The 24,138-nt window shown below is 42.1% G+C and overlaps 1 protein-coding gene across 6 annotated transcripts in view; it reads right to left on the bottom strand.

The window, feature by feature from the left end:
• Positions 1–4,769: 4,769 nt before the first annotated feature.
• LOC125019881 (MAP7 domain-containing protein 1-like) overlaps positions 4,770–24,138 on the bottom strand; it is a 43,005-nt gene continuing 23,636 nt past the window's right edge. For 2 of the 6 annotated variants that reach the window (XM_047604897.1, XM_047604898.1), the window contains 12 exons: positions 23,280–23,384; positions 17,760–17,879; positions 16,098–16,249; positions 15,640–15,782; positions 15,002–15,282; positions 13,936–14,242; positions 13,621–13,801; positions 9,616–9,720; positions 9,476–9,526; positions 9,332–9,380; positions 7,582–7,878; positions 4,770–5,474 (listed from right to left, as the gene is read on the bottom strand). In XM_047604897.1, coding sequence (XP_047460853.1) covers positions 5,464–5,474; positions 7,582–7,878; positions 9,332–9,380; positions 9,476–9,526; positions 9,616–9,720; positions 13,621–13,801; positions 13,936–14,242; positions 15,002–15,282; positions 15,640–15,782; positions 16,098–16,249; positions 17,760–17,879; positions 23,280–23,384 — 1,802 coding nt within the window. In that variant the 3' untranslated portion in view covers positions 4,770–5,463. The remainder of the gene's footprint in view (positions 5,475–7,581; positions 7,879–9,331; positions 9,381–9,475; positions 9,527–9,615; positions 9,721–13,620; positions 13,802–13,935; positions 14,243–15,001; positions 15,283–15,639; positions 15,783–16,097; positions 16,250–17,759; positions 17,880–23,279; positions 23,385–24,138) is intronic. The other 4 variants (XM_047604900.1, XM_047604901.1, XM_047604899.1 and 1 more) reach the window with 3 other exon arrangements.

The raw sequence follows: 24,138 nt of genomic DNA, 5'->3' as shown, positions 1-24,138 counted from the left end.
CAACACCAGTTAGCATATTTCAATGGACTGTTTTGGCAAGAATGGACGAGGAAAATGCATATTTTAGAGAACTATACTAATACAGAACTGTACTAATACACTCACTCCCCGAGACCGTGTCGATTTGTCATTTTGATGGTAAATGGTCTTGCTCTTATATAGCGCTTTTCTACCTACCCAAAGAGGACACAGAGGGGATGAAGACTGGTCTGTCTTTATCAAGTGAAGCCTCTCCAACAAAGAGATTACAAGAAGTAAGTGGAACCACTGTGGAGGGTAACGTAGTAAATGCAACTTTTACTTGGACACCCCTGAAACACGCAATTAATGTTGCGTTAGCTCACGGTTAGCATTAGCATTAACGTGTAACAAGAATCCCCCAAATATTGATTTTATTGATGTAATATCAGTCACGATTTAGTGTAACCCATAACATTTTCTAGGCTGAAACTGATGATGTATTACGTATTAATCTGACCTGGCAGTGGCTGGTATATTAGGTGTGGTTAATTTCAAAGCATTTCAAATACATAAAACCAAATCCAGGCGAATTACCTTTAATTTCCTCACATGATGCCGTGAATTTCCTATGATCAAATCAATGTCACGCTCTTACATGAGCACACTGATATAACTTTATACAACCAGGTGAGCTCACTGTGTTAGAGAATCTCTTTTGCAAAAACAACCGGGCCAAGAGGCAGCAAATTACAATACAATTACTATCATTCATACGTCATCATGCATACAAATAAAATCAGCCGGTTTGTTAGGCTGAAAAGGGTTTAAAGACAGTGATGAACCCCAATGCTTTTCAAGTTCCTTCTCTTTGATAATTGCAACAAAGCAGTCCAGATTCAGATCAGATCAGATTTAGGACAGCCGGCAAGGAATTGCAAGCACAGGGAGCAGCGCAGTGAAATGCTTTCTTCTCATTTCCCTGAACACTCGAGGGACAGTCAGTGTCAGGAAGTCAGACAATCACAGGCTATGGTGGACTTGGTTCCTTATTGAGTAGTTTCCTAGGTAGGACGGGACCACACCAAGGAGAGCTTTATAAATAAAAATCATCCAATATGTGTTTCTCCTGTTGGACGAGGACGACCTTTCTGCTTGTTGATACAAAGTGCAATGACGTGTCAGATTTGCACAACCAGTGACAAACCGCAATGCACAGTGATCTACAGTGTCCAGAGAGTGCAAACAGGTGGCTGACGCAGGCATATACAGAAGGTATTTCCTAGCTCTGTGGGAGAAACAAGACCTGTTCCTAAAACAAAAGGACCGGTTTTACCTTGAATTTAGATCATTTTTAAAAGAGTGATTTTCTGTACATTGTACCTAATCACCTACATAAAAACACATTTTTTTTCCAGGGCCAAAAAGCCCAGAAGTCGGGCCCAAACAACAGATTTGGAAAAACTCCCAGCTCCCCGATGGCCAATTCACCGTTGACTGTAATTACATGTGTCAGTGTAGCAGCAGAGATAGTGAAACGAGAGGAACTATAGACCTGAACAGAGGAAGATGCTTTTCATATCATGGTGCTTATGCAAAAACTTTCCATGAAGATGAAGGGGAAATTCAGAGTGCCACCATTCTTAGAGGTGCATCCTCTATTTGAATGATCTTCCTGTCCAACAGAGCAGGTGCATCTAGCTAATGGACACCAGCCAAAAAACAATGCTAATGATCTCATTATAATGTTTACGATCTTCCTGGTTCCTGGTATCTGTGTAAATGTTGCTTTGATACGAAGCACCAGTTGCAGTCTGCAACATTAATGCAGACTTTTAAGGGCAAAGAAAAGGAGGTGTTAGTTATATCCTTATACCATGAACCTTTTCCAGCATTGTGATGTACTGATGTTGGATCAGACCGCATTGATCAGCCTCCCATGAACCACTTTAGATAGATACTGACCACTTCAGACCAGGAAGTCCCCACAAGAGCTGTAGTTCTGGAGATACTCTGACACTTCCACTTGTTCATTTCTCCTGATTCTAACTCTCACTTGCTACCTGACTAGTTGATCATAATGTTATGGCTGATTGACTAAAATATAATTAGCCCCACAGGTATGGTAGCAGCTCCGAGAGGCTGTACTCTGTACTCTGGCATGAGAGCTTAATGCTAGCAGGTGTAAAGGTCATTGTCAGTTTAGAAAATGTCAGCATGCTAACTTTAGCTAAATGTTAAAGTTATTTAAATTCAGTCCTGAGTGGCACATGAATATGCTCTATGTGCTCACGTTACAAAATAATCCATTAGAGAGTTGTATAAACAGTGACTGGTGAAAGAAGCATGAGCCATGAGCAAACATTATAAAGGCATCAGATGATGGCGCCTGTGTAAAACGAATAAACAAAACATGCGATGCGCAACAGTTCTATATTCGACTCACTCTCACGCTTGAGAGCATTTTGCCACTGAATTGCACCTGATCTTCTCCCTGGAGACGACGGTGCTGATTGTGTTTTTTGAATATTCATGCCAGTATTTGCATCTAGCTTTGTTTTTATGTCGATAAACATACGACCTTATCTTATTATCTGTCTCCACTGGTTTTGGAGGGGAGAGATCTTTCAACAATATGCTGTACTTGTTTGTAAGACAAGTTACGCCCAGTGATAAACGTTAAGAGATCACCACAGGCTTCAGGATACGTCATCTGGGAGCCGACTGCACTAGATTTTGTTCCGATCTATTCTGCAGATGTTGCAAAATCTGAGCCAAAGTAGAAAGGAGAAATCTCCATCAATATAAAACTAAATGCAAATATGAGGTGAGCTCAGATGGATGATAAGTAAATGGAGCATCATTGTTGTTCATAACATGTGTGTGCAGGGCCTGGCTGGTTATGGTTTCTAATAATAAAATTACAGTCAAACAGAAGGAAACAGATCCAGGCAGCTCATCCTCCCTCCTGGTTTCTGTCCACAATCACATCTCTGCTCCAGATGTCAGTGTGGTCACAGCAAAACAAGGTCCAGTGTATTTTCTCGGACATTTGATACACTAGCGAGTCCGTGACAGATGCACCGTGAACCAAAAAACCAACGGACCGGCCGCTGCAGCAGCGTGAGCCAGGGCCACCACGAGCATTTTTTTTTGAATATTTGATCGCTGGAGTGTGTCATAGCGAGAGGACAGTAAACCTCATACGTGCAGCTTTGATCTTTTGGCCGGTCTGCGCCTCTGAGCCGTCTGTGGTCAGATCTCGTCTCGGTGCAACCTGAAGCCACAGACAAACAAACACAGGCTGTTACTGGAAACACAGGCGATTGCTGTAACACGTGATAATCTAGTTTCCCAGAGTCGTTCACCTGTAAAGTTTAAAAAAAGTCAAAAAGTGATTGTTTAAATTGAAAAGTAGGACTTTTTTTGTTCAAAAGTCCAGAAACGCAGGATCTAAAACATTTGGCAAACCTCAAAAACCACTTAATGTTTAAAATCTGGGCCTTAATAGTGCTTTTGTTTATACATGCACGTCAAAGATTTAAAACATAACTGAAATTTGACTTGAGCAAAACCCTGATGCAAAACATTAATCCTCCAACAGACGTATGAACGAACATGGGGGGGTTCAGAGTCTGTCTTTTAAAGTTTTTTATTACGTCTTTCCACGAAGCCAACAACATGCAACAATTCCAGAGAGCGTGCAGAGAGAGGTCCACTTCCTGATTAGACTAGATTAGATAAAGTTTGGTTAATTTCAAAGCTTTTCAAACAAATAAAACCAAATCCAGGTGCAATACCTTTAATTTCCTCACATAATGCCGTGGAATTTCCTATAATCAAATCAATATCACGCTCTTACACAAGCATTTGATGTTTTCCCACAAAACACTGATATATATTTTTAATATATTAGGAGCGTTTTCTTCCCATATCGGTTTACTTTAAATCAAAGCATTTATGTTAGATGTCTGGCACAGGAAGGACTCCTCTCAAAAGAGAACAACTTGGCTAAAAGATCTAGTGTAAAAGCTCAATCATAAAAACAACCAACACCTTAAATAGATATACAAATAATCTATTTAATCTTGCATTTCCGTTGAAGTACACGCAAATAGAGAAACGAAACGAAAAATAAAATCCACGTGGAGACCAGAGAGTGATCTGTTTCTCTGTTTCTCTGTGTCGGGCGCGGTGCTGCCACCTAGTGGAGCTCAATGTGAAAGTGCAGTTAACACAGTTCATGTGTTAAAACTCTTTTGTGTTTGATAGAAATTTACATTAAAAGCTAAACATTTATACATTTTAAATTCAATAGTTTAATTACCAGATACAAGACTTCTCGTATTAAGTTGCTAAACTCAAATCATTGTTTTGTTACACGAATTGTTTTCATGTTATATAATTATGTTTATCACTATGTGCATCACTATTAATCTTGTATTATTAATATTTTAAAATACATAAATAGCAATGTTGTTTCGTGGTGTTCTTTTGTCTCTCTTTCAAATTCTTATTCTTCTCCATCGTACATATACATATACTTTTTTCCAAAGTCAGGTTAAAACAAGATAATACCTGAGAGGAAACATCAAACACAGTCTGCAATAAGCCATCTTTGCTATAGGAATATAAATTTGCTGAATCTTATTTCAGTTTATAACTAAATTCATCAGTTACGTTCAGTGCCACCAGAAAAAAATTTACGCCATTGTTGAACACATCAGCGACGGATTCTTCTGCAAAGAGAAACTACTGACAAATAAATACTAGATGCACGCAAAAAACAAAGAGACCGACACAGAGCTCCATCCCTTTCATAAAGCTTTATTTCACAGATCCCCTGTAACAGGAGGCCGAGGCAGCCAGGCTCATTATACATTTACATACACTGTCTGTGGCCGGTCCTTAACGATGCTCCCCATGTTAAATAACTCAACAATTCAAGACAGAAAAAACAGCAAACACACACACGCACACACGCACATTGTTCAACTTAAGATAACAATAACAATATCGTAGCAACGGTAATAATAACAACCATTGTCAAATAGTATGTATTTCCAGGTTCTTATACTGTATTTTCTAAAATTTGTTACACAGTCAGTCATCTTTAAGGTGCACCATAAAATCTGCATGTGACATTTCAATAAAACTCGACAGATGCTGCACCAGAACACGCGGTGAAGACAGAGAATACTTGCATTTTTTGTTTATTACTTTGTTTTTTTTTTTTTTTTTTTTAATGTTTCAGATGGGTTTCCAGGCAGAGTTCAGCTCCTCCTCGTTCCTCCTCCTTGTTCCTCCTCCTCTTCCTCGTTCTCCTCCTCCTCCTCGTTCCTCCTCCTCGTTCTCCTCCTCTTCCTCGGTGGCAGATATACTGTAGGTGTGAAGTCAGTCGAACACTGGTTGTTTGGCACACTGTTTTATAAGCCGCTGTGGTGTGGCATGAATCTCATAGCTCAAGCAGAGACATAAGGCGCGTCTCCGTGGATGGGTGGCGACTCACAGGACCTCTGCAGGAAAACACATTCATTTACATTACATAAAATCTATTCATGTTTATTTAAAGTGCTTATAAAAAGCATTTACCCCCTTGGATGTTCTCACCTTTTATTGCTTTTATTTATAGAATCACGGACACAAATAATATTGGTTTTTGGTAAAAAAATATACATTTAATATCAAAGTGAAAACAGATTCCTACAAATAATGTCAACTCATTTAAAATATATGATGGAACGTATGCGGATGCTTAAATAAGTCTCAGTCTTGCACATCTGGACGCTATAATTTTCCTCCATTCTTCTTTGCTGATCTGTCATTTTGCAGTGTGATCGAGTCCAAACGCCACTTTTCATGATTGGGTTTTGACTCACCTTGGTGCCTCTATTCAGGTCATTCTCTTCCTGAATAATAAATCTTTTCTAAGTTCTAGTTCTCTCTCATCCTCCAGGATTTCACTATATTTTACTGCATATTTTTTCCCCTCTATCCTAATGAGCCACTCGAGAGGAAGGATTCAAGGGGGGCGACTTCTTTATAAAGGCATATAAAGGTTATATATATTTTAGGTTTGTGCTAGTTTGTGCTAGTTTGTGCTAGTTAATTGCCTATAAAGGCAATTAACTAGCACAAACCTAAAATCAAGTGTAAGATATAAAAAGTAAAAACTGTAACAGGTTAAAACACAAAGAAATGCTCATAAAATCAACGAATATGTGGCATGACTCATTAAGTTTCACCACTACAACGTTACATTTTTAGCAGAACTAAACATAAAACATTCAGATTTACGAACTTTAAGTTTTTAAAACATTTTAACTCCTCTGATGTGATCTGATTTGTTTCTAATCAACCAGAGTTCATGTCTGTATCATTAGCTACTTTTCCATCAGTTTTTCACTAAATAAAAGTGACGTATTTTTGACTTTGTCGTGCTTCCATTGAAAGGTTTTTTTTTTTGGCGAATGAGCTGATCTCGGTATGAGACCAACTTCACATTGACAAGACGGATTTCAGATGAACTGGTCACACGACCCCCTGTGTCATCTCCAGTGATGTTTACAGGTGCTGCTGTTGCTTTATAACCAATATCAATATCAATATCAATATCAATTCAATTTCATTAAACTTGACTCTGTGAGGTTTAAATAGAGGTTTGTAAAATCCTAACCCCCCAACCCTAAAACCCTGAAACCCTTCCAGTAGATGATAGTTGCTGTCGTACCTCGTTTTAACCTCCTGAGACCTGAACTTTTGTTTGGTATGAATTTTTAACTTTTTTAGCAGTTCTTTTATTTGGGATTAATAAAAACTGAGGATCATGTTTGAACAAGAAGTAGTTTTGGGGAAAAAATTATAACATAATGAAGTCCCAACGTCCTCAATTGAGTACTTGCTAATTAGCGAATTGTTACTATATTAAACTAGAAGAGTTAATAAACATAAATACAAGTTTTAACTGTAAAATTTCGTGCCTTGTCCACATTTCTTATGTGATCAGCTGTAGATTAACACACCAACGAGTATCTAGCTATGAGAATAAAGCCTGAAACAAACCTGAAACTTAACGTCCCCATATGAGGACGCAGGGTCTCAGGAGGATATACCATATTTACCTAATTTTTGTGGAAGTATTGTGTGTATATACATATATATCGTTTTATTCTTACTATTCTTATAATATAGTTCTGTGTCTTTTGCTGGTGAACATGTTTTGAGTTTTATTTTGTTTTATTCTTGGTTTCCTGTCTGTTGTGCCTCCTTGTGTTTTCTCTTGATTGCTTATTGGTTTGTCCCTGTGTGATTCGTTGTCCTGATTTGTTCCACCTGTGTCTCGTCAGCCCTCGGTCCTCTCGTGTATATATAGCTTTGCCTTTGCCTTTGTTTCCGGTTGTGTCATTTAATCTTCTGGTTTAGTTTCCATGTGTTTCTCCTGTGCTTTTCATTTTGCTTTCGTCTTTGTGATCCCTTCTGATTTTCCTGCCTTTTTTTTAATTTTTATTAAACATGTTGAAATTTTGCATCTTTATTCCTTGTCTGCTTGGTTCACTTTACCATTTAAACCCTCGTCTCTGTGTTTTGTTCGTCCTCCTCAGTTACATTGAGCCACTTTCTTACCTGCGACATGCTGAGGCTTCATAGGGCCTGTTTTCATCAAGAAGGGCTCTCCTCCCTCGAAGGCCAGGATCGGCTCGCCGACCATCCCGCTCTGTTGCTGGTTGCCGGGGTTACCGCCGCCGCCACCGCCGCCACCGCCGCTCTTCAGCTGGATGATCTGCTCGAAGTCTGCGGCCTCTCCGTTCGGGGCCGAGACGCCGTTCTGGTGGGCGGAGGGCTGGACGCCGTTCACCACCACGGAGCCGGTGGCGTTCTGGGACGGGCTGAGGACCGACGCCCCCTGGAGGTTCCCAGGAGCTGGAGACGACACACACGTGGAAATGAGTTTCTTTATTAGTTTACCTGCCACAGCTAAAACTAAACCTGAACCCACAACATGTTAGGTATTAGCAAAGAAGTGTAAATACACAAAAGATTCCTCAAAGTAGCAACAGTCTGATTTTAAAATGTAATCCAGCTTCATGGGTTATTAATTAACAGGTGAGTGTTTCATCCATGCTAGAGACAGAGACAAAAGATGATCTAGGAGGAGGACAAAAAGGAGGAGGACGATGATGACAAGGGGAGAAGAAGAAGAAGGAGGAAGACAAGAAGACAAAGGAGGAAGACAAGAAGACAAAGGAGGAGGACAAGAAGGAGGAGGACAAGAAGACAAAGGAGGAGGACAAAAAGGAGGAGGACAAGAAGGAGGAAGGAGGAGAAGAAGACAAAGGAGGAGGACAAGAATAAGGAGGACAAGAAGGAGGGGGAGGAGGAGGACAAGAGGGAGGAGGAGGGGAAGGAGAAGGAGGAGACAGAGGAGGACAAGAATAAGGAGGACAAGAAGGAGGGAGAGGAGGAGGACAAGGATAAGGAGGAGGAGGGGGACAAGAGGAGAAGAAGGAGGAGGACAAGGATAAGGAGGAGGAAGAGGACAAGAAGAACAGGAAGAAGGAGAAGAGAAAGAAAGACAAGAACACAAAGAAGGACAAGAAGAAGAAAAGAAGAGGACACGAAGAAGAAGGAGGAGGAAACAAGAAGAGGAAGGGCAAGAATAAAGACAAGACAACACACGGAAAGCCAGGAAGAAGAAGAAGGAGGAGGAGGAGGAGGACGAGGAGGAGGAGGAAGATAAGAAGGAGGACGACGACAAAAAGGAGGAGGACAAGAATAAAGACAAGGACCGGAGGAAGGAGAAGAGGAAGAAGGACAAGAACACAAAGAAAGACAAGAAGAAGGGAGAGGAGGACAGGAACATGAAGGAGGACAGGAAGACACACAAGAAGACACAACACAAAGAAAGACTGGAAGGAGAAGAAGAAGGGATCTGCCAGTAGGACCAGTAGAAGTCTGGACTTCAGGTCTGATGAGTCCTATTGTACGACACTGTTCTAATGTTACATTTAACCTGGTTCTGGTTCAAGTTAAAAGAGACAAAGTTCTGACATGAACCTTCTCTGACTGGACTGGTCCATTTGTTCTGGGTCTGTTAGCAAAACAAGAAGTCAAAACAAACCACAGGCCACTATAAGGACGGGGGCTAGGTGATGATTTAAACTCTGAGACACAGAGTTAAGGATGCACCCACACAGCGCTCAGCATACGTACAAACTCCAGGTTTAAAAAGCTGCAGAGCGTCCAAAGCTAACATCAAAGCTAACATTAGCTTCCTGCGTCTTCCAAGTTTTTTTTTTCTGACACTGCCGATAATAGTAAAACTAAATAAAGTTGTTGAAGCTAAACGCAGACAGTCATGAGGTGTTTCTCTTACCGAGCTCCGAGTCCTTGCCGTTGACCTGCGGAGAAGCTTTCACTTCTTTCTGTGTAAATAAAGAACAAAAAAGACTTTGTTATTTACAAAAATACCAGAGGAAGCCCGGTGTCCTCCAGCCAGTTTTAAACTAATCTCACTGACCTTATCTCCTGCATCGCTCTTCCGAGTCCTCTTCATGATCTCCTCAAGGCGCTGCACAGATCAGAGAATCAGATTAGCTGCTGATGTTCTCAAACTCCACTTTGACTTTCTGAACTTTCTCTCTCTCTCGTCTTCCTCACCTTCTTCCTCTCCAGTCGCTCCTGCTCTTCTTTCTGGAAGTGTTTCTCCCTCTCGACGCGCTGACGCTCGGCCTCCTCACGGGCTTTGGCTTCAGCCTCCTCTCTCTGAAAGAGGAAACAAACCGAATCAGGGGCAACGCACTCACGACCGAGATATGAGGGGAAGAGACAGCGCCTCCGTGTAAAAGCGGAGCAAACGGAGTTCAGTGCAGACGAGGAAGACAAAACAAAGGCTCTGAGAGATTCACGATGCCTGACGCAAGAGAGCAGACTCTCCAGGTCAGGACTCAGGGTTTCAGGGACGTTTATGACCAAAAATGTACATCCTGGTATTTCCTCACAATTCTGACTGTACCACAGTATTTTTTATCATTCATAATTAACATTTTCTGCTGGGTAAGAGGAATTAAAACAGTGGATTGACTAAGGATGGACTATTTTACTGCCATGATAAATAGTAAATATTGTAGTAAAACAGGTTTATATGGCAACGTGTTGGCACTGCCTGCTGATGTGGAAATAAGCGCCATAGCGACCGGCTACCGTAATAACTGTAGTCTGTGTGCAACATTTTTTTCTCATTCATAAAAAGCTAAAGTTGGGGACATTTTTGGGGACAGCTTTTGCCAGAGGACAGGTAATCTGGGCCTGCGACGTCTGGTCGCCTTAAAAAACCCCAAACAACCGACACAGCACCTTTTTTTTTTCTCTCGTTCTGCTGCTTCTTTTCTTGACCTTTCCATCTTCACCACCGTCACAGTGACACCATGTGTGTAGAAGCGCTACATAAAAAATGGTCCAGTCTGAAACAGTGTCTCGCGGCGCAGCGTTATAAACGCTGTGAAATCAAATATTAAAAATTCATATCATAATGAAAAAATACCAGTATTCCTGAGGGTCGAGGGACTCTCTTTAGTCCAAAATGTAGCACGAGAATATGGCTGGAAAGGGGCTAAAATGCAAATTAACACAGGTTTTTATACCTTTTAGATGTGAGCCTAATGAGTTAATCTGAACAAGATCCCTTTTTTATGATCCATGAGGGAAATTACTTGGTCACAGTAGCTCAGCACATAAAAGAAACCTCTTAAAAAAACACAGGTAAAAAGAAAAGGAAAGATTAAATAAAATAAGATTAGATTAAAATAATATATTACTTATTATTGGTAAAATAATCATGTGACAATAAAAGAAGCTCAAATCCTCACTAGTTTTTTAAAAAAAAGAGGAAACCACCTTCCTTTTACATCATGTATTTAAAAGAGGGTTTCATGTATTTAATAGGTTGTGTATCATTGTCATCACTGTTTTTCTTACGTGTTTATGTGTCTGGTGGTTTTGCTGAGATGCTAGAGATCTGAATAGAGACTGCAGTAAACGTCTGGGTGGTGCAGTGTGACAGGAAGGTCTGCAGACACAATTCAGACTTCGCCTGTCTGTTTTAATCGATTTTTACTGTTTTACTGGTGAAGTTTATGCAGAAAATGAGGTTGTTTTTGCACATTTTATTGTAAATCTACACTTGCTTTCCCTTCAATGTTGATTTTAAATTGAAACAGCATGAGCGTGTGCACATTTTTGGTGCTAAATTACATTTTGTTATGTTAGTAAAGGAGACTTGCAAAGTAAAGATTTCATTTCATGCTGTTTTTGCATATTGAATTTCTTACATCTCAGTGTCTAACTAAAATAACTTTGACCACCAGGGGGCAGTGCGTGCATGTTCTGCTCTTATTATCTAAGTAACACCATTACATGTTTGAGCCAAACACGTGTTATAAAGTCACACCACTGAGAGCATCATTGTCATTGTCATGCGCCACCTCTGCTCTTCCACACATTTCACCCGCAGCGCCTCTGATTTTTACGGCCGCAAATCGCATCCGTGCACATTTTCAGAGTGTGTCAGAGTGTGTGCGACACTCGAACTAGATGAGCTGCTCGGGGGAAAAAAACAATCCGAGGCCACTCTAGTCTCGAGCGGGTGTGCGCTGTCAGCGAGGAACAATGATCCAATTGAGGGGGAGTCGAGCAGAGCTGAGTGCTTCAGGCACGGCACGAACGGACGCCGCTTATCCAGAGCCGAGTGGTCGAGACAGAGCGCAGCACAGGCCCGTCACTATCCACACAATCACAGCAACTCCTTCGACCCGTGCTCATCGCCATTATGGAGGTCACCAGCTGGCATGTGCCCGGGCAGACAAGGGGCCTCTGACTATGAGGGCTCACGCGTTGTGCGTGATAGCGGCACATTGATTCATGATTCCTTTAATCTGGCCAGATGCCATGTAGTCAGGGGGTGAATTTTTGGGCTCACACACAGTTTAGTTTCCTCTGTATTAATCTGCCCAGATGGTAAAATGGGCTTAGTGCATGTGGGGATCACAGATAGTCGTGGTGGTTAATGGAAAATTAAAGAGTATTTACAGTTAGAGAGAAGTAACAATCTCATCTAGAGGGTTTGATCCTCTCTAGATTACTGGTGCTCTAAGAGTTAAAGGATCATTCTGCTTCATTTTAACCTGTTTCCATTTAATGTGACTAGTGTGGCTCTAAGAGTAAGGCTGGACGTCGCTATTTAATTAATTAGATTCAGCATCAATTCACTCAGACAGATTTTAGCTTCTTAACTCTTTTTCTGTGTTAGGAAAGAGATTTTCACAGAACTGATCGTCCGGAGATTTGCATTATTTCCTCAATATTTTACCTCTAGTTTCACATCTTTAATATGACTTGGCTTTTGCGCCACTGTTCTGCAGGAAAATGCATATACTTAACCTCCTGAGACCTGAGCTTTTATTGGGTATGCATTTTTAACTTCTCTAAGGTATTTCGCATCAGTAGAACCTAAGAAGAATAAAAACTAAGCATCATCTTTGAACAGGAAGATGATGCTCATATGTGGACGCTGGGATTATTTCATTATTTATATTATTAATAAAAAGACACCAATGTGTGACAAAATATGAAACAGTTTATTTTAATACCTTAACATGACTGAGCCAAACCAGAACAATAAAGTCCCAACGTCCTCAAACGAGTACTTGCTAATTAGCGACGCTGTAGCTTGTTGCTATTGATAAAATTTGTTAAATTTACAGATTGTATCAGAAACGTTAATAAACATAAATAAACAAGTTTCAACCGTAGAATTGGATGAGGTTTTGTTCCTCGTCCATTTCTGTCCTGTGATCGTCTGTAGAATGAATCCACGACTAGTGTATTGACCCTTTGCTAACACTAGATAGATAGCTAGATAGCAGACTAAAACGTCCACTAACGAGGACAACGGGTTTAAATGAAGCAGAATAAGGTGCAATAAAATCTAAAAACTTAATGTTCCCATATGAGGACGCAGGGTCTCAAGAGGTTAAGATAAGATTAAGAGCTTTAGGTGTTTGGGATTGGTAGGAACCAAGAATACTAAAAAATATAACTGAAATCCCAATGTCCTCAAATGAGCACTTGTTAATTTGTTAAATAGTAAATAATAAACATAAATAAACATTGACCCTTTGCTAACAAGACACAAGTGTCTCTTCATGAGGACAACAGGTCTAAATGAAGCAGAATAAGCCGCAACAAACCTAAAACGTAATGTCCCCATACGAGGACGCCGGGTCTCAGGAGGTTAAAAATCTTTTTTATGAATCTATGTTGGATCTAATGAACTGAGGTTGGAAAATTGTCATTTTTAGATCCAGATACATGTTAATGAGAAGTCACACAAACAGAGGTATGTATGTGTTGTCGGAGCCGTCTTGAGAGATTAGCCTCAGGTTAGTAATGAACCTGTCACCTCTGAATGAACTTTTTAAATAAACCACAATTTGAGTGTAGCTCCTGTGGGAAATTTCCAAAGAAACTGGTGTAAAAAAAGTCAGATTTGATAAAAACAGAGCCTGAGTCACAGCTCAGATTCTTTCCAGATGTTTGATGAAACAGCTGTTTCTGTTTCTCCCTGTTTTCTATCTAAGGACCTCGGCCCGTCCGCCGACCACTGACCTGCCTCTGCTGCTTCTCGTTCTCCTCCTGCTCGGCTTTCGCCCTCTCCTGCGCCTCCTTCTCCTCCTCAGCTCGCTGGGCCTCGTCTCTCAGGCGCTGCTGCTCGGCCATGAACCGAGCCTCCTCCTCCCTGCGCTTCCTCTCCTCGGCCTCCCGGGCCATCGCCTCCTCCCGCAGGATCCTGAAAAAGGAGGTTTCTGTGTTACATACTGTGCTCGCATCAGCACTTTGTGGGAATTCTTCCTACACCTCTGAAAAGTCCCGTAGAGCCTAAGTGTTACTGCACTGTTTTCAGAGTCTGTTATTCGTGCAGACCTGTTCCTGTGCTCCTGCTCCAGACGCTCCTGCTCCTCTCGCTCCCGCTGCTCTCTGGCTTGTCTGCGTTTCTCGGCCAGGACGCGAGCCGCCTCCTCCGGGTCGTTGGTGCCCGCTGACGGCTTGTTGGCCGGTGCAGTCGGGGTGGAGGCAGTGGTTGTAACGGAAGGAGGAGGAGCAGCAGCAGCAGCCGTCGGCTCCACGTTCGCTGGAGCAACTGAGGAGGCGGCTGTCACGACCGGCGGGCTGAGGGAAGGAGGCGTAACTGGTGCAGAGGACACCACGATGGCAGGGACATTAGTGGAGGCTGTGGGAGACAAAGAGAAGACGGGACATTAAACACGGGACAGTCGCATCACACGCTGCACACTAGAGAAAATAAATGTCAGGCTTCCACACGGTTTGAAAACACTACAGGATGAAGAAGATGAAGAAGAGGAAGATTAAGAAGAGGAAGATGATGAAAATGAAGAAGACAGACAAAAAGAAGAGGAAGAAGATTAAAAGAAGATGAAGATGATGAAAATGATGTAAGAAAGAGATTGAAAAGATGAAGAGGAAGAAGAGAAAGAATATGAAAATGAAGAAGATGACAGCAAAGAAGAGGAAGAAGACGATGATGAAGAAGAAAAAGTGAAAGAAGATAAAGAAAAAGATGAAAAATATAGAGAAGAAGAAGATGATGAACAGGAACAAATGTTTATCTGGTGTCTTTAAACAACTCTCAACAATGCTAGCTAACGTTAGCCTAAAGAGGTCTGTGTATCCACTTGTTTCTGTTCAGCTCCTCGTGGTTCATTGTTTATACCCTGCGTTTGCGTCACCCTGCACAGATTTTTGTTTCCTTCATCGTTTCTTCCTCGTTGAAACTAAGATTTCGTTATTTTATTGTGCGTATCTGTCCAGCCTCTCTGCCTGAGAGTCCGAGGTGGAGCCCGACACCTGACACTGAATTTACACTCTGGAGTGAATGTCGGCCAAAAACCCTCTAGGTCACCTTGTAGCGCTGGATACGGTCACCGTGGTAACCACACACACACACACACACTCATACACACACACTCACTCTTTTTCTCCTCCGGAGCGTCGGGCTGATGGGGTGGTACTGGGCTGGTTTCCACGGCGACCGCAGTGACCGTCTGGGGCTGCACTCTGGCGGGCGTCTGGGCCCGTTTGGGCCGAGTCTTGGTGCCAGAAGACGAAGAGGGCTGAGAGGGGCCAGGAGGAGGAGGCGTCTTCTTGCCCGCCGGGGTCTTGGAGGCCGCCGCCGCTGCAGGCACCAGCGGGGACAGGGGCCGGCTCTTGGGGGCGGCGGGCGACGGCGGCCTGTTTTTGTACTTGGGGGTGCTGGAGGGGCAGAGAGCAGAGAGGTGAAATACGAGCGGGAGAAAGAGGATATATATCGAGAGAGAAATGACATTTAATATCGGCGCAGGGAAAAGGTAACGAGGTTCCCAGAGCACTGCATAAGCCCATAACTAGGTCATGTGGAAGATATGACTCAATGTGAAAACTCCACGGCGGAGTTCTTTGGCTCAAGGGGGTGTAACATGAGAGGGGAGGGAGGCAGGGAGACGTCTTCTACTTTATGTATCAGTCGGGAAAACCCCACTCAGTCTCAGAGATCCTAGCTGCCGTCTTAACCGAGTCCGACAGAGTCTCTCTCTTAGAGACCTGGACATATTTGTCTTTTATAAGTGATACCTGGTCTCCGCCCTGGATCTCTGGGTCGTGGTCGTCGGTGACGCCGTCTGTCTTTTCTTCTGCACCTTCTCTTTCGTGAGAGCGATCTTCTCCTTTTCGTTCTCCCTCTCTTTGTCTTTCTTCTCTTTCTTCTTTTTATCCACCTTGAACGAAAGCGGCGTCACTAAGTCACTAAGTTTGTTGCAGAAGCTCCTCCCAGATGAAGATGCAACTGTCACACATGTTAATTAACTGATACTTTCTTTGCATGGGCAACTTGAAGGAAAATTTTACCTCTTACCTTTCCTGCTATGTGCACAAGCTACATGCTAACTGCGTCTGAGCGAATGGCTTGCAACGTTTATTTTACACCTGCTGCAGCAACGAGCTAAAAGATGCTAAAAGGCTGCAGCCAATCGAGGGGAAACTAAAAACTGCAGATGCTACATGTACTCAGAGTTGTGTCACGCCGGGCCTACCGGTGTGGAGTTCCGTCTGCGCTGCCGCAGGGTGATGTCCGGCGTGCTGGCGGAGGAGACCCTCCAGCGCTCGGCGGCGTTCTGGTGCGGGTGGTGATGGGAGCAGGCGGTCAGCGGGCTGGCAGAGGCTGAACGGGAGCAGTGGTGAGAGTCTGAACAACACACACACACACAGAGAGACATGCAGAGAGACGGCGGCAGGGACAAAGGTCAGGGCCCCCCCAACACTCACAAACCATGCGAGGTGGTAAAATACACACAAAAAAACATGCTGAGGGACAAATAACTGTAGCTGATACAGGATCCTCTGCAAGATTTGATTTGTTATCTGGGTAATGTGGGAAATGGGTTCGTTTTTCACCATTTTCTGAGATGAATCTAATAAATCAATTAACAGATTAATCCTAAAAATGAAAATAATCATCGGTTGCATCTTCAGTTAAACAAACCACACACTAGACATGCATAGGGATAAAAACAGAGGGAGAAAGACTAAAACACCAAACCAATCCAATGACATATTGAGGATATAATCCTCGACCAAACAATTAATCAAACGTATCATTTAATGGAAATAATCTCATCACATGCTCTCTTTATATTTTTCCTGATCATTAAAGGTCGTGTTCGTTTGAATAATAGTTTCTTAAAGCCATGACTACACAATATTTCACAAGACTTTTAATGTGCCTGATTCTGCCGTTAAATAACGTGATAAATTCCTACATGTTGGTAACTGGATCGTGAACTTTCTTTCACGTCACAATGTCGTGTGCAGAAGAACTAAACCTCTTAAAAGGCTCCTGTTAGTGGACGTCATGCACAGACTGAGGAAGTTCTCACATGACAGATGAAAATTTCATAATTTGAAAGATCTGATATCGATTTACCAAGCCGTCCTTAAAATTTATGCCACTTCCTGTATCTGTTAACGTCATAAATCTCCCCGCAACGGGATTAGTCTACCAATAATCTGAAAGCTGACTGGAATTTATAAAAAAAAAAGATACGTAAAATGAGAAATTAGAGGGAAAATATTGTGGAAATAAATAATTTCAACATTAGCTTCAGGAAAATCTGATTTATAACAAAGTAAAGTTTTTTCAAAACCCAAATATCTCTAAATCATAGGTCTTCAACAGGGGGTCCGTGACCCCTAGGGGGTACGCGGAGGTACTGCAGCGAGGTCACAAAATCTTTGGTCGATTATTTGTTTTTTATATATATTTTTTTATATAATTTTCCCCCCAAAGTTAAAGAAAGCCTATTCAGTCCCCAGGTGAAATCCCATGTATGTACGTATATTTATGTCAAGTTAGTTTAAGTTTACGGCAGTTGCACTGCCACCCTACTGTTACACACATTTAAAATAAAATAAAAATAATATGTGAACCCGTGCATTATTTGAATAGCTTATTATTGGATGCAAAATGATAATAATAATAATGTATCTTTATAAACAGCACTAGGCAGAGTTTAATATAGAACACAATAGGTTGTTGTCGTCAACTATGATATGCAACGCTTGATTAAACTCCAGTTTTACTTGGTTTTTGTACTAATATTGTGTTGTCTGAATCCTGCACAAATGCATCTAGTGGTGTGAGTTTCTGAACAGCTATAGCTAATAACAAAATAGATAGGAACAGGCTTCACACTCACGAGAGTCGCTGTTGTTGAGGAGAGTGGCGGCGCTGCGGCTGCGAGCCAGGAAGGACAGCGTCGGCGTCATGAGCCGCTCCACGATGCGGCTCTCCCACGGGCTGAGGCGCAGGCTGCGGGCTGACACAAGAGGGCGCTGTTAGCGACCGTTCACAGACCCCCCCCCCGCAAAGACTTTTAACACATGACACCCTCTCCGCATGTTGCTCACCGTTGTCCACACACACACACACTCTGTATAAAGTCTGACTCCGTCTGATGCCGAGTGGAGCTTTGTGCTGCGTTCATGTGCAGCTGAAAACTTCATGGAAACACACATGAACTGAATCAAAGCAGGATGATGGAGTGGGAGATGTTACCTGTCTATGACAACTATAAATAAACGCCTTCGTCACAGGTGTTTATTTAGAAAGACACAACTTCTAAACAACAAGAAGCGGCGGGGTTTGGTTTTTCTGACATGAGTCTGACAAGTTTTCCATCAGCACATCAACACAACCACAGAAACATTTCTTAGAAGCAGCAACACTGGATGATTTACAAACATCATCAGGTGGAGCTAAGGCCCCAAAGCTAAGCTAACTCGCTAATTATGTCATCATTTAGAAAGGCTTACAGGGAGCTAACTTTTCAAGAGGCTAATAGTGACAGTTTTACCATGTGAATTAGTAGAAATATATTAACGTTTAATGTGTTGATACATCATATTAGCTCTTTCTTTTCTTTTTACTTGCTGTTGTTTACACTTCTTTACTTCCTGGTTTGATCCAAACTTCCACTGGCTCTGAATGCTGCAGCAAGACAAACCCTCTACGTCTCATAAATATACATATACATATCAGTTTTAACATGGTTGCACTAGTTAACCTGAACGCAGCTTAAGATCCTCAGACAGAGGCGTTAGGATTAGCTCTGTTTACGCTTCTTTTTAATCCACAGAGTTGCATCTTATGCCTTCATCCTCTATTATAGCACAATAATAATGCCTTTTTTTTAATTTAGAATTGCACTCATTTACATTTAAAGCTCATTCTAGCTTTAAGTAGTATATATTAATATTGTAAGTTTGTTCCAAGGATTGCTGCAAAATGAAAACTACTTGAAATCTACGACACCTGGTGACTCAAAGGACAAGGCTGCTGTCATATCATCATCAAAGATTACAAAAAGACACATATATTAAAAAATGTTTTGTTGTTTTTGCTTTTATTTAAATAGACAGTGGTGGAGACTGACTGCGCTAAGGACAATAATGTTAGATTATGAAGCTCATCTATTGGGTAGTTTAAATTTCAGAAATGCAAATTCCTGAGCGAATTTTGGCTTTTGTTCAGGGACTATTTTCAGCAGCGGATTAATATCTATTTGGTTTTCCTGAGGGCATGAAGGTGGGTGTAAAGACTTGTTGACAATAAAGAAATAAAGGGTGCTTTAGCTCCACCCACTGAGGTTTCACTCAAGCAATGAGATTTTTTCCAGAGAGTTCAAACTCCAGTCTGCTGCTCAGACACAACCAGACTCCAAGTCATACAAGATGAATGTCCAGCCGACATGTTGGGTACCAGACGTTAGACGACAACAAAACAAAAAAAACACGCACACCATCATCCCAAGATCACTTTCATTACTTACCACTCAAAACATCACACAAAAGCCAGTGAGGCTGTTTACAGTGCAGAGGTTTCAGATTCAGTTTCAGATTATGTTGAGTTCAGCATTAGTTCTGTTTGTCCTACGAGCTCAGGCGAACTATTCTGACCTTAACACGGCTCGCTGCTGTTGTTGAGTGTCATGAGATGGAGAGTCAGCGCATGTGACGTCCAACAACAGCAGCAGGATATAATCTGATGCATTGTAGTGACGGGTGGAAAAACATACACGGATAAATCATTCTCTCATGAGTAAAAACAGACTCAAGGTTTAGTCATTTCCATTCTGGCACAAATCAGTCTGGAAATGTTTGTTAGATACGAATGAATGAATTTCAAAAAATACATCAAACAAATACTAAGGAACCCTGAATGAGAAATATGAGGACAGAGAGACAAATAAATACAGGAAACAAACCTCAAAAAATGTCTAAGACGCAGACTTTATAAAGACAGACGCCACGACTGCTCCTCTAAAGTGAAGCTAAAGCGAGTAGAGCTCCCCCTGGTGTCTGGCTGCAGTACAGGTCGGTCACAAGCTCAAGGAGGGTTTATGTCAATTTAAGTAGTTATAATATACTGTGGATGCACGTTCAAGTGAAAAATCGTTGTATAAGTTTAATTTGAGTCAGTTATTTGATGCTATAGAAACAGGAAGTGACCATAATGGCGACCAACAGTTGCTATGCCAACCGCTCTATAAATTGGTCACATGGGTCCTGTGAGGGTTGTAAAAAAAAAAAAAAACAATAACAAGTACAGTGTATAATCCAATATTTCCTTTTAGCTGGTGGAAGTAGAACAGAGCATTGCATTAATTACACTAATATAATATATACACTCTGGACAAAGTGTGATCGGGTCATAGATATCATTGCTTCACTCTCAGACCAAAGTTAAGATGGTGCGGTCCATATCCCCAGGACTTAATTACTTGTATACTTGTTCCTTGCAGATGAAGACTTTATAAAACATTTTTATCTATCGTCTGCTGGTGTCAGGACATCCGTGAGCATCCGTGACTCTTTGCATTTTTGAACACACAGTGGAACAAGTCAGAGGGCAGAGAAATCTCTCTGATCAGCACCAGAAACGACGAGAGACAATGAACTGACAACAAATATTTCCGAACCAACATGAATAATAAACTGTAGACGAACTGATGAACATGATTCAGGAGAGATCATCTCTTCGTAGCCTCCAAGCTAATGATAGCACCTCCTGTTTCCCCTTTGCCTTTTAAACAATGCATACAGGCTACTGCCACCTGCTGACACAGTCATTTCCTTTCAGTTGCCTAATCTTTGTGATGTGATCAAGTGCAATTTAATTGTCCAGATGCAGACAACATAAGAGGATGTCCATTGTTTCTGATAGTTCTTTGATGTCAGTCTTGTTGTCTGCACCTTTAAAGTCACTAACTGAAGTAAAACAACAGTCTACTTATTATTACGATACCACATTAAATGCAGAACTTGCTGCTTTCACTTCTTCCAGCACCACTTTGCTAACATCACTGGTTTTTATTTTCTCATTCGTTCTGCTCCACTGAAACACAACAGAGGACACGTGAGCACACACGAGACAAAAACAAACAGATCGCACACCATGAGATCTAACGAACCACCACGGACGGTCGCGTCAGTTCAGATTTACTGTTTGCCCCTTAAAAATCACTTTATACGACAACGTGCTGTGCCGCCGACTTCCCTTCACTGTTTACAAAACGTACACACGACACCTACAGACACACACATCACACCAAGAGTCGTATGAGCTGCAGGTGCTGTAGCTTTTACGGGTTTAACATGGAGGCAGCCACCTCTGCTGCACGCCGGACAAATCATTTTTACAACACGTTTTATGACTAACAGATAGCCTGACTATATACCGTTGCTAGGCAACTGTGTTTTTTTTTTTTTTTTTCCCTCCTCCGCTTCTTTCTCCAATGCGGCAAGAGGAGGCTGAGCTGCTGCTTCTGCTGCTGCTGCCTGGTCGATCGACTGTTCACATAGAGGTAGATTGATGCCTGCGTCCATAGACGTCATCAGACTATTACTGGCACACGGAGCAGAGCAGAGCGAGGCCAGGAACCAGAAACGTGACGTCCTTTCAGGCGCCTGCAGCTTTCGGACCGTTTATCATTAGTGATGATCAGGCGCAAAATCTTAATCTGTACTGAGAGGCCGAGAGCCGAAAACTGCTGATTGCACTGTGGGTGATGCGATCAATAATGAAAACGTTATGAGGCGTGAAGAATCTGAGATGAAGACCGTGCTGCTCTCATGTACATGTGCCAACTCAGGAGTCGAGATGGAGTGGAGCCTGATATAAGAATTTAATTTAGATACTGAAGTGTGCTACTTCAAGAGATCTGCTCGGTATCTTGTCACCAGCTGACAAAATTATTTTAAAGCAGTGCTCTACCGCACATTATTACAACAGGAGGTGTTTCTTCTTATAACAACATAACATTTGATTTACTTGTAGTGTGAATTGTTTCTTTAAAATATCTGCAGGAGCATTTATTTATTATTTTTGAGAAAATAAAAACTGCAGTTCCTCAAATGACCACTTGAGGCTCCTGTTAAAATTATATCAAAGCTTAAAGCTGTGAATAATTCAGGGTGTTGCCATGTTGTGGGTCTGACTTCGCTAGCTTTCTGCCTAGATATCACCCGTTCAGCATCAACGTCACTCATGTTCAACCTATCGAATTAACCTGGAGTTAGACGGAGCCAGTCACTCCCAAAATAACGCTAGGAGGTGCTACGTTGAGCTTAAACGTGATGTCACATACTACTACATTTTAGTATTTTACATCATAAAACTTCTGACTTTCCCGTCAAACTCATACTCGTACTTTGGGTTTACTTCTAATAAAGTAATATTAGCATGCTAACATGTAGAGCCTAGTATCTGCTAAATATCAGTATCTTAGTAATGTTGTCATAATGAGCATCTTAGCATGCTAATATTAGCTTTTAGCTGAAAGTACAGCCTTAAAGAGCCATTAGCATGCAAGCTTATTGTTTTACACCAATGTGAAACATGCTTCGTACAATTTTGAGCTTATTTGAGTTATAAGAAGAAACATATCTCCTACAATTAGAATAATTTAGTAGAAATAATGGTATGTCATTAAAACTATAAATGAAATGAAAAAAATATATATATGTAAAACATATTTATGTTCAGTACATAACCAAGCAAATTTAATCTCTAAGGAAACAGGCTGTGTATGTTTGAAATAAAACACACATAAAACAACAATGAAACACAACAATGCATGTGCATTTAGTTCTTACACTTGATTCACTTGCAACAGTCACACTATAATATCATTATATACACCAATACCACCACCACCACCACCACCACAGCAAACCACCAACAGTACAGTGGGGAGGAGGGAGGGGGGCGGGGGGCAACCAAAGAGGTAGGTGTCGCGACATGATGTGAACTCATTAACCCATGAAACACACAAACCAAAAAAAATATATATACCACAAAACATGGCTCGGTGATGTCGAGGTGAAAAGGGAGGCTGATCAAAAATGCAGAAACCAATGACAAACCACCAACGTAAATTAAAAACAATAAATACAAAAAAATCCACGATGCACACGAGACCGAGAGCGTGAGAAAAAGGAGGTGGTAAATGACCAGTCACCAAGCACAGGCAGGCAGGCAGGCCACCAGAGACGACAGTTATAACCAAAATCAAACAAAAACCAGATTAGGGGGAAAGAGGAGGAGGAGGAGGGAGGGTGGTGGGGGGAGATGAGGAGGAAGGGAGGAAGGGAGGAAGGCAGGAGGAGGAGGAAGGGAAGAGGAAGCCTGGTGGACATTGACGTCGGGTCGTCCTTACTTCTGTTGGGGGAGTTCCAGAGCGTGGCAGAGGACTTGGACAGCCTGTTGTTAATGACAGGGTCCACCTGTCTCGGCAAGTTGACCGTGGAGGCCGAGCATCTGCCTGCACCGGAGAGAACGCAACAGACAACAACTGTTCACAAGGCGGCCGCTGTGCAGGCGGGCGGCCCCAGCCGAGGACTGGCAAGAGACTGGGAGGGGGTAAAAGGGGGGGGGGGAGGTTGGGGAGGACTCCCTCGGTCTGGATCATGCAGCTGAGAACAGGGGACTCACCGCTCTCTTGAGTTTAGGCTCTTTAAATCTGAAGCCAGACTTGGGGGGAAAATGGGGAGGGAATCGGAGGAAAGTATGGGAAGAGGTGCGGCGTATTTAAAAAAAAAAACAAAAAAAACAAAAAACAACTCTTTCCCTGCTGCGAAACCTAAAGCTTATTAATATACATCACACACTTTCACAAGTATTCGGTTCGCGCTTCGAAGGAGAGACGATCGTCTTGACCTCTTGGGAGATTGTGTCACGGGTCTGCAGCAGGCAGCACGTCACATGCTCGACACCGCTTAAGAGTTTCAGAAGATAAATTAGCTCGCAGCTCTCCGAAAAAAACACACTTCTAACCTAATGAAACATGTTTCCTGCACAACACTGGCGCTCGAATCCCAATTTTCCCAAAAAAACAAAACAAAAGGAGGAGTTACATCATAAATTAATCGGTCATCCGCCTCTGGTCGCCATGACAGCCAGGCCTTCACGAGCAGTTTCCTTGAATTGCATCACTGGAAGCAGTGAGTCACAGTCTGTGCAACACAACAGGGCCTGAGGATGTTCATATACATCTGTGTGCATTTCACTGTTTGCGT

This window comes from Mugil cephalus, chromosome 14, assembly GCF_022458985.1.
Source record: "Mugil cephalus isolate CIBA_MC_2020 chromosome 14, CIBA_Mcephalus_1.1, whole genome shotgun sequence".
NCBI lineage: Eukaryota > Metazoa > Chordata > Actinopteri > Mugiliformes > Mugilidae > Mugil > Mugil cephalus.
Note: the sequence above shows the minus strand (reverse complement) of the source record. Positions and strands in the feature narration are given on the sequence as shown.